The following is a 12,060-nucleotide window of genomic DNA, read 5'->3' on the forward strand; positions in this document are numbered from 1 at the left end:
AGGTAATTATAAAGCCCTTAAACCTATACTTCAATGCCTCATAACGCGTGGCATCTTAAAATTTTAAAAATATTTTGGATTGAGTTAAGAACTGCATAAAATGGTTAAAATTATGTAGAAAACCCGCTCGGGTCGAGGATATAATGGCTTAGATAATGCTCCAAAGTCCAGAGACGCGCAGCTTCATCATTAAACGGTTTACTATAGTGCTTAAAACACGCAGAACTTCATCATAGAATGATTAATGTGCTGGACAGATTCACGGCTCAAGTCGAATGACTGCTTAACGTAATTATAATTAGAATAATGTTTACACTGCATTCCCATCAGTTTTCCAATAAGCCGTCTCCAGCTTAAGCCGCAAGTCTGTCTTTATCGCGATCGTATATATGGTAAATCGGATTAGTTAAGACAATCAACACGAACAGTAGGCTGGAAAAGCCTCATACACCCACAATATATCAAAAGTAACATTTCATTTACTGGCTAATTCTGCCCCCGTCCTCTCTAAAGGGAAAAATTTATTTTTGCACTGATGTAAGAGATGTTGTAATTCCAATTAAAAAAAAAAATCAACTGAAAATAATTCCAAGATTATTTGCCTTTGAGACGAAGCGAATAATTTGGCCATTAGCCCAATGATTTAGTTAGATACTAAGCCTTATGAGATAATTACCCTAAAAACAGACATCATGAAGTTTTATGTTGTAAGACGTGTGTCTGTTCCGCGGCTAAAGGCCCTGCCGTTATTTTGAATCCTTAAAGACTGATTGGGTACACAAGGTGCCTTGTCCCTAGGGTTAGCCCTCTGAGTGGGAGGTGATGGGTGTGCACCTTTATCTCCCTATAGTGAGCTTGCCTTCCGATGTGCATAAAGACAATGGGCAGGGAGCACTCATGCCTCTCTTTGGCATAACGCTCTCGTATACAATCAGTTGTTCTTCAGCTGTGAGTACAAACGTACCCTTAAGAAGAGAATCCTTGTTGGGCCACCACCACCAGTCGCGATGATGTGCCCGCTTTCCAAGACCTCGGTTATTTTAAATCTCACAATGTTAGGAATATAATAAACTTGCATGTCATTTGCTTAAAAGAAAATCATAGCTAAATATATTTGCAAAATGATATATATATGTTAAGATTTACAGAATGTGTATCAGCTTTTTGTAGTTGCTAAGCCCTCGGCGTTACCGCGTAAACTGGCAATGGATCCGACTCTGTACTCCAAAATTATCTCACGTCAAAATTCTCTGTAGTAGTGAAAGGCAAAGTTAAGTATAGAGAAAGTCAGTCTGATAAGTGTCTTACTCGAAGGTAGGCGGAAACTCTCAATTTCTCCAGTAAAATTCTAATGGAAAATTTCCACTATTTCTAGAAATGGCCCCTCTAAAGTTCTACTACTTCCCTGCGAGTCCCCCATGTCGGGGAGCTCTCTTGACGATCCGCTATCTGAAGCTGGATGTAGAGATGATCAGTTTGAACTTGCGTGTGAAAGAACAATTGAAGCCAGAGTTCCTAAAAGTCAATCCCACTCACAGTGTTCCTACTTTGGATGACAATGGTTTCGTTTTGTGGGAGTCTAGAGCTATATCTCAGTATTTGGTAGCTACTAGGGCTCCTGGAAGTTCTCTGTATCCAGATGATCCCAAGAAGAGAGCTATAGTAGATGCCAGATTGTATCTGGATGCTTACGTTCAGGCAACTGCAAGGCTCATCTTTGTGAGTTCTTTTATGAGTTTTCTAATGGAATTGGTGTTATGATCCGTTTAATGATCATTTCAGTATTGCATTCATACTTTGGGAGAAAAGACTATCGCTCATGATAAGAAGTTGCGTCTCTATCAATTGCTGGATAGTATGGAGACAATTATGGAAGGACAGAAATACGTTGCAGGAGATGAGATTAGTCTAGCTGATCTTGCTTTTCTAGCTTCCTTTTCTACCCTTTTAGTAAGCTAAATTAATTTTTCTGCCAGCGGTTTCTTATCAATATCGTTTGTTTTCAGTACGCTGGGGCCAATGTTGAGAAATACAAAAACATTCAAGCCTGGTACAAAAGATGCGAAAATGTTCCTGGCTATCAGGAGAATGATCAAGCTGCTAGAGCTTATGGAGATTTCCTTAAGGGTTTGTTGGGAATTACTGGAACCTGGGATTAAAACTGATTAATTCTGCATTATAATTATTTTTTTCAAATAAATTTAAGTGTAACGTTTTTATCAGTTAATTGTCTAATCTAATTTGATAAGAGATGTGAAAATGAAAGTGAAAAGTAATTTTGATGTACAAATTCTTCAAGGTCATGATTATGTAACTCACTAATAAAAAAGTTGATTTCTTTTTAAATGCTTTTTATTGCAATTCATCCCAAGTATTTTTGATACCTAATTTAGATTTTAACATTTTTCCAAAAGCTTTTGCTTCATCTTCGTTTTCTTGGAAACCGACAAGACTTTCACATCTCTTGTACCAAGACATTAGGTTTTTCAAACTGCTTACATTTGCTCCTGCATGCTGCGAAAGATAATTAGACGTATTTTACGATTTTGCAATACTTCAAACTTGTAAAACTTACAAAGTAAGTCGAAAAAGATGCCAAAATCGAAAAGTCGGCGATCGTTAATTCATCTCCTGCAACATATTTTTGACCTTCCATTATATGGTCCAGGTAACCTAGCAATTGATAAAGCCTCTGTTTTGGTAATTCTGGGATTTGCTTTTCCCCTAAAGAATGTATAGGATACTAAAAAAAGCGTTTTAATTTTAGGGGTTACCAATAATCCTCAAATTCAATTCCTAACTTACGAAGAAGGATCTTGAAACAGCATGAAGAGTTGTGTCCAAGAATAATCTAGCATCTACTACAGCTCTCATTTTAGGATCAGTTGGATAGAGTGAACTCCTAGGAGCTCTAGTGGTAACCAAATATTGAGATATAGCCCTAGATTCCCACAAAATGAATCCATTGTCATCCAAAACGGGCATACAACATTGCGGATTCATCTTAATAAACTTCTCGGTTAGGTGTTCTTTTTTACGTAAATCCACAACGATCAATTCTGCTTCAAGATTCAAATTCCGTATTGTCAAAAGAGCTGCGCGATTAGGAGCACCTTCTGGATAATAGTAATATTTAATAGGGGCCATTGCAGGGCTTGAATTGTTCCAATCTTTTCAAAATCTACGGAAACACTAGATACAGAATATCAAAAGATAGTGCTAAGCACCTGAAGTTGCAGTATTATACAATGATTTTTAGATTTTTTCCAGTTTTAGAAGTGGTAAACATGGAATTCTTATCACTAGACTGATATGATTCGACTTCAACAGAAGCAACTACTTTATTTATTTTCCAAAAAAAATAAGTTGTGAATTAATCATCCCAAGTTCCTTTGAGAGTCATTTTTGCTCTAAGGAAGTTTCCAATGCCTTTGGCACCCTCAAGATTCTCCTGGTAACCAGGAATTGTCTCCAGCCTCTTGTACCAAGCAGCAATATTTTTGAATTTGTTAACATTAGCTCCAATTTCCTAAAAATAAAACATAGATAAGACTACCGAAAGATGATTAAAATTCTGTTGACTCACGTAGAGAGTGGATATATTGGCCAAAAGCGCCAGATCGGCTACTGTTAAATCGTTACCGGCAACATAATTCTGTCCCTCCATAAATGTATTCAGATTCCCAAGAATCTTGTATACTTTTTCCTTCTTATCCTCAGCAACTGTGGTAGCTCCATGAGCGTAGATCGATAACTAAAAATTAAGAAGATTGTAGTGAATACTTTATCGATAATAACTTTGTTCAAACCGTACTATGATAGCCGAGGTTGCAGCCCATAAATCTTGATCCAAGAATAGTCTCGCATCCACAATGGCCTTCTTCTTTATATCCGAAGGATACAGTGAGCTACCGGGAGCTTTAGCCGATACTAAATACGAAACAATAGCACGAGACTCCCAGAGAATAAATCCATTGTCATCAATAGTTGGGACTGTATGCTGAGGATTGATCTTTACAAACTCTGGAGCCAACTGCTCCTTTTTCGTAGTGTCGATAACAGTCTTTTCCACATCCAATTTTAGATTTTGAACGGTTAGATACACTGCACGTGATGGAGGACTCAAGGGGAAATAGTATAATTTTACTGGGGCCATTTCGTAGCTTAATTGAATCTTATGAATTGACCAAGTACAAGTTCACCTTTTAACAGTCTGAATGAAACTGATGGTGCTGGTGATTGTGAGTTTTATATACACAATTTTTTTCTATCAATGAGAATGACTTGTTTTGTTTGGTCTATCTGTAGATATCCAAATGCAGAAGTATTGGAAGAATGAAATAGCAGTTTAGATCACCAGTGGTTTTGCTCGAATCCATGTTATAACTTCGAGTAATTTTAAGTTAATTTAAGCTCAATTAGTTCTCGAGTCTTCTTTAAATTAACTAGTTCAATGGGACAATATGTGTAGAATCTTACAAACTTACGTATGACTTTAATTTTCGGTTTAGGGTAATTGTAGGGGATCTCAGTGGTGCAATGGGCAAGATTGTTTGTTCTTGGGTGGATAAATCCCCGGCTTAACTCACAGTATTGTGAGTTCGAGTTCCGCCCGATGCAAAGATCTAAATGTCTAGAAAAAGACGTTTTCACTGTAATATAACGTAATAATTTTTGTTTGTCTGGAAAAAAATTACAAACAAATACGAACAAATGACAAAATTTTAGGAACATTTTTTGTGTGTTTACGAACATTTACGAACAAATGTTTGTAAAAGTACAAAAAATGTTCGTCAAATGATCATTTTACGAACAATGTTTGTGAAAAAAGTACAAAATTTTACGAACTTATTTGTGGGTTATACAATTCACGAGCATTTCGTAAGTCTGCCATAGGATTTCACAAACATTTACGAACAATTTTTAGATTAGATTAGATTTCAGTTTATTTCCTGCCTTTTGGATCCAACGATCCTTTCTTAAGACTATATGTACGATTTTTACATTGAGTTGCGACCGCCCATAATACAGAATTCTAGCTTACAATGTATTCCCTGATTATTTTTTTAAATTTCTTGACATGGATTTCATTTGCCATAGTTTTTAGTTTTTGTGGTAATTTATTATAGGGTGTGATGGAAATATATTTTATAGAATTTAAACCATATTTAGTGGTTTTAACTTTTGGGTTAATAATATTTCCTTTACTTCTCCTGTCTTGTGTTTTTAAGTCTATTTTGCTTTGTGTGTGAATTTTACCAATTTTCATTTTATGTATGTAAAGTATTTGTTGTAATTTGGTTAAATTTTCTAATGGAAGCAAATCTAATTATATAATATTTTACTACTTGACAATTTATTATAATTAAATATTGTCTTTACTAATTTGTTTTGTGCTATTCGAACTTTTTTTAATAGTGTTTTATTTGTACAGCCCCAGATCTCAACCCCATAACTCAATAGAGATTCACATAGAGAATGATAAATAATTTTCCTAATTTCTTTCGGGATGGTTACAAAATATTTTTTTCTGTGTAAATAGTAACATTCTAGAAGAGCAAAGTAGCAAATTTATGTAATTCTCTTCAGAAAAAAATCGAACTTAATGTGTTGAATCTTCTGTCAAAGTTAAAGCGCCTGGAAATGGTTTTGAATTAGGACATTTACCCTAGGTGTTTATTTCCCTCTATTCAGCAATGTTTTTTTTTTGATTAAAATTGTAAAAAAATAATGTCTGAATTAATCATCCCAAGTTCCTTTAAGGTTCATCTGTGGCTTCAGAATTTGTCCAATGATTTTAGCACCTTCGAGATTTTCCTGGTAACCGGGAATAGACTCTAGTCTCTTGTACCAGGCTGCAATATTCTTAAATTTGTTAACATTTGCTCCAATCTCCTAAAAATAAAATAGTGATAAGAGACTACGCAAAGTTGATTAAAATTTTACTGACTCACATAGAGGGTGGAGATATTGACCAAAAGTGCGAGATCGGCTATAGTTAATTCATTGCCGGCAACATATTTCTGTCCTTCCATAAATGTATTTAAATTCCCAAGAATCTTGTAGATCTTTTCCTTTTTATCCTCGGCAATTGTAGTAGCTTTTTGTTCGTAAATTGGATACTAAAAATATGATATTTTCAATCTTTCTAGAAGCACTTGTCTTAATATACAAAGTATACCATAGCCTCTTCTGAAGCATGGAATAAATCTTGATCTAAGAATAATCTTGCATCAACAATGGCTTTCTTCTTAATATCTGAAGGATACAATGAGCTTCCAGGAGCTTTTGCTGATACTAAATACGAAGCAATAGCACGAGACTCCCAGAGAATAAATCCATTGTCATCAATGGTTGGGATGGTGTGTTGAGGGTTGATTTTCATAAATTCTGGAGACATCTGCTCATTTTTCATAGTGTTGATAATGATAATTTCCACATCCAACTTCAGGTTCCTAATAGTTAATAGAGCTATACGTGATGGGGGGCTAACATTAAAATAATAAAGTTTAACTGGGGCCATTTTTAATCGTACAACCAAGATTTTTATCACAATGCACGAGTACACCTGTTGGTAGTCCAAATAAAACTGATATTTTTGAGATGAATAGAAGATTTTATATACACCTTACTCTTGTCAATAAAACTTACTTTTTCACCTATGTGTAAAATGAAACAGCATTTTAGCATTTTAGTGCTTTTAATTTACTCAAAACTTCTGTTAAATTAGTCATAACTCTGTCTTGGATGCTTACAAGTTATTATTATTATATTGTTTTTTTTTCTAATTTATGCCTCAGCTGCAATGAGAAATTTTAGTATAGGGGGAACTGGGGCAGTAGTAAACTGGGGTAGTTGTAAACACTGTGATTTTTTTCATCAATTTTTTTTTTACGACTCCAGAGGATAAAACCTATAAGCATTCATAGATACCATGGGAATGTATGTCCACAGATGAATTGGTCAATAAAATCCTAATACTTTAAAAATAAAAATCATTTTTCCCGAAAATGTTGATATTTCAATTATTTTGGTCATTTGGATTTCCACCTGGAAATTAAAAACTGTGTAAAATAATCGAAATGTAGCAATACCAGTTCTTTCCTACATCTTTTAGGATTATATTTATGCATTTACTAGACAAATTGAGATTCTTATTATTTCAAAAGAATTAATAATTGGTCAGAAAACAGCATTTGGGGTAGATGTAAACAGGCAATTTCAATTTCACAAAATGAGTAGGTAAAAGAGCGGGAAATTGACCTTCATGCAAAATATCTATAATTCATAGATTACGAAAAAAATTGGTGGAGCTGTGTTCAATAAAAAGTCACATGATGTCAAAATATGGGGAAAATCCATTGAAAAATGTCTTTGATATGCATGCTTTTAGTTTTTTTGCTATTTTAATTATTCTTTATAAAAGTGTGGTGATTTTTTGAACAATATACAGTCTTTATATAGCTCTTAAGTAATTAAAATAATTGAAAGTGATGCAAAGTTAATTTCAAGGGTGGAAAAAAGGGTGTTTACATCCTCCCCAGAAAGTGTTTACTTCTACCCCAGTTATTTTGTGAAAAGAGAAAAATGCACAGTGACACAAATTTTATTTTTATGGAAAACTCAATTGTTTTCCAGCATCCGCATTACCCGCAATGAATTGCCTATACCCAAGGGTAAAACATGAGCTAAGAAAGATTTTCCAAAAAAATCACGGTGTCCTTGGAAAATCACCTCAAATTCGCATCTATCGAAAATGGTTACATGTGCCCCAGTCTCCCCTATTGTTGAAGATAGTACTTATTCAAAACTTTGCAAACTTCAGAAATATATATCGTTGCGTTGGTTAGATCAGCGACTGCACTAACTGTATTTGCTTTGTGTCTGCATTCATTGTAAACCACTAAACACTGCATGGAATTTGCAGTGAATTAGACAGGAAGAAAGTGCTGTCAGTACAGTTGCTGAACCAATCGAGACATAATAATAATAATAATGGTGGCACAACGTTCCATGGAAGAACTAGGCCTTCTCACAAAGAGAATTCGGGACATCCATTATTATTTTTTCTTATACAGGGATGGGGTTATCAGTCCCATGCCCCGTGGAATCAAGTGCAGTGAAGCTTACTGGATGCATTTCGAACACATTTAAAGCCAGAAACTCCAATCGAGACGCTGATATATAAATTTGCAAAAAACCATGAAGCTTACTCAGCCCTGCCTAAGTTAGAGATAAGTAAATTATGTGAACCATTTACACCTGGGAGGGGATACAACTTGAATAGTAAATCGATATAGCTTTTGTAATTTTTTTCAGTTGATACTTTATTCATTATTTGATTATGAATAAGATTTTTCTGTTATAGCTCTGCAATATTCATTTTGATTACTCATGATCATATTGATATCAATTCATTTAATCATCCCAAGTTCCTTTGAAGGTCATCTTTGGTCTAAAAGTTTCCCCAATGACTTTAGCGCCCTCAAGGTTCTCCTGGTAACCAGGAATATTCTCCAGCCTCTTGAACCAAGCAGCAATGTTTTTGAATTTGTTGATATTTGCTCCAATTTCCTAAAAATAAAACACTGATAAGACTGAATGAAAGTGATTAAAATTCTGTTGACTCACGTAAAGGGTGGAGATATTGGCTAAAAATGCCAGATCGGCTATAGTTAGTTCATTACCGGCAACATACTTCTGTCCCTCCATAAATGTGTTCAAATTTTCAAGGATCTTGTAGACCTTTTCAGTCTTACTTATAAAGACATCTTTTGGTTCTTGGTTGTAGATGGCATGCTAAAAATATAGAACTGTCAGTCTTACTGGAAGCAACTTCTTAAATTTCACAAACTATACCATAACTGGGAGAGTAGCATTTTGCATTTCTTGATCCAAGAACAATCTCGCATCCACAATGGCCCTCTTCTTTATGTCCGAAGGATACAGTGAGCTTCCGGGAGCTTTGGCCGATACTAAATATGAAGCAATAGCACGAGACTCCCACAGAATAAATCCATTGTCGTCAATGGTTGGCACTGTATGTTGAGGGTTGATTTTCATGAATTCAGGACTCATTTGCTCCTTCTTCATGGTGTCGATAACAATTATTTCCACATCCAAATTCAGGTTCCTAATAGTTAGCATGGGTAAACGTGATGGGGGACTAATGTTAAAATGGTAAAATTTAATTGGGGCCATATCTTCACTTTTTCTTTAAACTTCTAATCAGAAACACAACTTCACTTGGTTGTAGTCCAACACAAACTGATGTTATTTGTGTGAGAAGTGAAAGCCCTTATATACCCTTCACTAATCATTGATACCTTTTCTGCTATCTATATAAAAATAATCTTCAAAGACGCATTAAAATGAAGCAGCATTTTTACCATAAGTACTTTTGATTTTCTCGAAGCTTCTGCAAATTAGTCATAGTATTGCAAAAAGTTCAAAGGTAAAAAAAAAATCTGAATTTATGACTCAGACACAGTTTTTAGTAGTTCACTAAAGATGATCTTCTTTCAAAACTTTAATTAATTTAAAGATGTAAGCAAGACAGTATTAAAGAAAAGTGCGCTATCATCGGATGACTCAAACTTCGTACATCTAATTTTTTTCTATATTCTTTATGGATTTCACCCTTTGCTCTTTTTTTTTAAATTTGAGGCGTTGGACTAGCCGAATTATCTATTAAACTTTAATAATCATAATGGGCCATATTAATTTAAAACACATTGAAAAAAAAATTAATTGCTCAAAGCTGGAGTCAGCCAAAGGTAGCACGCTTTCCCCTATTATTTTTTAAATATTCTGAAGTATGTTAAAAATAATATTGAGTCAAGAAACACGGTATAGAGACCTTTTTAAAAACTTCTCTATTTCCTCCTGCTACGACGACGTTTCGGAGATTGGTTGTCTCCTTCCTCAGCAGGAGGAAATAGAGAAGTTTTTAAAAAGGTCTATATACCGTGTTTCTTAACTCAAAATTATCCACAAAAGACCTAAAATACAATTTAATTAAAAATAATATTAAAAAACAAACATTTGCGGTATTCATTACTGTTTTCTTATCACTTCATTTAAGCTAAAAAAACAGACAAACCAGAGATATACTTTTTCATGTATTTAAACATTTACAAACTAAGAATAACTCTAAAATTCAATCATGACAAATTTATTTTCAGCACTCCGTCTCCTCATGAAAAACTCAATTTAATTTTATGATATTAGGGTAATTGAACTATTTAATACATGTTTCAGACTAGCGATTTAGCCTATTTCTTGATGTCTCAAAATCTGTTAAAACAAACAATAATGTTTCCTTTTCAAATCTAATGGATTATTTATCCTTAATATTCAAAGTTAAAAAAAGCGAATGATCTGAAATGAAAAATCATGACAGATTTCCCAAAGAATCTATGAAACTCATTGTGAGGAAGGGTTAACTTCGGTGCCGACCTAGGGCAAGGTGGCTGAATCAAATTCAGGATCTTGCCTTGTAGTGCCTTAATATCGTACCTGAACATTAGGGTGTTTCAACGAGGAAAAAATTTTTTGGCACTATTCTCACGGTGCTGTATTTGATGAGACAAGAAAGTTTTTCTTCGACGACCATGTGATCAGACGCCGTTTAGAAGTGGCTGAACGACCCTCTCTGTAGAACATTTTTCTGATTTTACACTACAGAGAGAGAGGGTCATTCAGCCACCTATAAACGACGTCTGATCATATGGTCGTCGAAGGAAAACTTTCTTCTCTCATCAAATACAGTACCATGAGAATAGTGCCAAAAATTTTTTTTCCTTGTTGAAACACCCTACTGAACATCTTCCAGAAGTGGTACAAGATTGAAAGGTGTGGGCTGCTAAACCTGCAGTCATGGATCAACGACCCCAATAAGGATAAGCAATTGAAAATGATGATGATAATTCAAAGTAAAAGTCTTAAGATCTTAAAAAAAAACTTTCAGAAATCTTGTTTGATGAGAAATTTGAAAAGTTGTGCTAAATGGTAGGGCTACATTGAGTTAGGACTACATTGGAAATTTTACATACTTCTAATGGAAACTGAGTTTTGAAGTAATGTAGGTAATTTAAATAGACTAAAAATAATTTTGGATCTAAATTACTAGGTCCTCAACTATTTGTATTTTTTAGACATTTTTGTCTAGAAATAGAAAATTTCTCGAGAAATACAAAAAACGTTTTTAATTTAAATATCGGCCCTTGCTACCTGCATATTTTTCTCATCTTTCTTGCAACACATGGATACCTCAACGATAAAACTAGACGTCCTTAGATCAAAACATTCAAACACTTAATTTTTCATTTCTTCGAAATTAACAAAGTGCTGTGCAGGCTCTTCATGAGAAATCAACCAAAATAATTGGTTATCGAAAGGAGCTAAGTGTAAAGAATACAGCAGTGATACTAGCACATTATTATTTTATCTCTTGATGGGGTCCCGCTCAAAATTCTGAAAACCACAATCCCGAATTGGCCAAAATCCCGAATTCGTTAAAGCATTATAGCCTACTCCCACGATTGAACCCGCGCTTGCTGGAGGCAAGTAGAAATTTTCTATGCCTTGAAAAATTATTCTACATAAAGTAAAGTATCCTATATCGACCACTTAAGGATAGATTTTGTGAAAAATTTCTGAAAAAACAGTTATAATTTGTGTTTTTTGATAGGGTTTTTACCTAAAACTATAGAATAGATCCTTATCTATCTAATTGTGAACTCCATTTAGTCATAATATAATTTTAAATTATAAAAAAATTAAATGTTTCAAAAATGCGAAGTGTTCCTCTACTCGACCACTTCAATTATTATTAATCTTATCGGGATATTTTGTTACAATGTAAACATATTATGTTATATTGTAATTGATCCCGTGTTGGAAGAATCTGCGAAGTCCATTGTAGACCGCCCAGGAGTACCTTCCCGTGATGTGAATGCTTCTTCCATGCTCCCGGAGTGTTGGGCGAAAGCGGTGCATTATATCACGTTATTGTTATGTGAAAATTGTCTAAATCAGACATTCATGGCCATGTCACAT

The 12,060-nt window shown here is 34.4% G+C and overlaps 4 protein-coding genes across 6 annotated transcripts in view; 1 reads left to right on the top strand and 3 right to left on the bottom strand.

Annotated features, from left to right (window-relative positions):
- The first annotated feature begins 1,250 nt into the window (after positions 1-1,250).
- The window catches only part of LOC129806747 (uncharacterized), a 36,017-nt gene continuing 25,207 nt past the window's right edge, over positions 1,251-12,060 (top strand). The window contains exons 1-4 of the mRNA XM_055855520.1: positions 1,251-1,314; positions 1,376-1,719; positions 1,783-1,950; positions 2,007-2,156. Coding sequence (XP_055711495.1) covers positions 1,378-1,719; positions 1,783-1,950; positions 2,007-2,156 — 660 coding nt within the window. The 5' untranslated portion in view covers positions 1,251-1,314; positions 1,376-1,377. The remainder of the gene's footprint in view (positions 1,315-1,375; positions 1,720-1,782; positions 1,951-2,006; positions 2,157-12,060) is intronic.
- LOC129807642 (glutathione S-transferase 1-like) lies at positions 2,006-3,270 on the bottom strand. The gene is made up of 3 exons (XM_055857051.1): positions 2,806-3,270; positions 2,576-2,743; positions 2,006-2,514 (listed from the first exon to the last, which is right to left on the bottom strand). Exons 1-3 carry the CDS (start codon positions 3,145-3,147, stop codon positions 2,353-2,355), a joined length of 672 nt encoding a protein of 223 aa, XP_055713026.1. The 5' UTR covers positions 3,148-3,270; the 3' UTR covers positions 2,006-2,352.
- LOC129807644 (inactive glutathione S-transferase D3-like) lies at positions 3,323-6,585 on the bottom strand. 3 transcript variants are annotated; one of them, XM_055857054.1, is made up of 3 exons: positions 6,182-6,571; positions 5,955-6,122; positions 3,323-3,529 (listed from the first exon to the last, which is right to left on the bottom strand). In XM_055857054.1, the coding sequence occupies exons 1-3, from the start codon at positions 6,521-6,523 to the stop codon at positions 3,374-3,376; spliced, it is 666 nt and encodes a 221-aa protein (XP_055713029.1). In that variant the 5' UTR covers positions 6,524-6,571; the 3' UTR covers positions 3,323-3,373. The 3 variants fall into 3 exon arrangements, with proteins under 3 accessions (XP_055713029.1, XP_055713028.1, XP_055713031.1); XM_055857053.1 differs by lacking the exons at positions 5,955-6,122; positions 6,182-6,571 and adding exons at positions 3,587-3,754; positions 3,815-5,757; XM_055857056.1 differs by lacking the exon at positions 3,323-3,529 and adding an exon at positions 4,921-5,895 and having other exon boundaries at positions 6,182-6,585.
- LOC129807647 (inactive glutathione S-transferase D3-like) lies at positions 8,329-9,250 on the bottom strand. The gene is made up of 3 exons (XM_055857059.1): positions 8,860-9,250; positions 8,632-8,799; positions 8,329-8,574 (listed from the first exon to the last, which is right to left on the bottom strand). The coding sequence occupies exons 1-3, from the start codon at positions 9,199-9,201 to the stop codon at positions 8,419-8,421; spliced, it is 666 nt and encodes a 221-aa protein (XP_055713034.1). The 5' UTR covers positions 9,202-9,250; the 3' UTR covers positions 8,329-8,418.

The sequence above is a fragment of the Phlebotomus papatasi genome, chromosome 3 (assembly GCF_024763615.1).
Source record: "Phlebotomus papatasi isolate M1 chromosome 3, Ppap_2.1, whole genome shotgun sequence".
In the NCBI taxonomy this organism is placed as follows: domain Eukaryota; kingdom Metazoa; phylum Arthropoda; class Insecta; order Diptera; family Psychodidae; genus Phlebotomus; species Phlebotomus papatasi.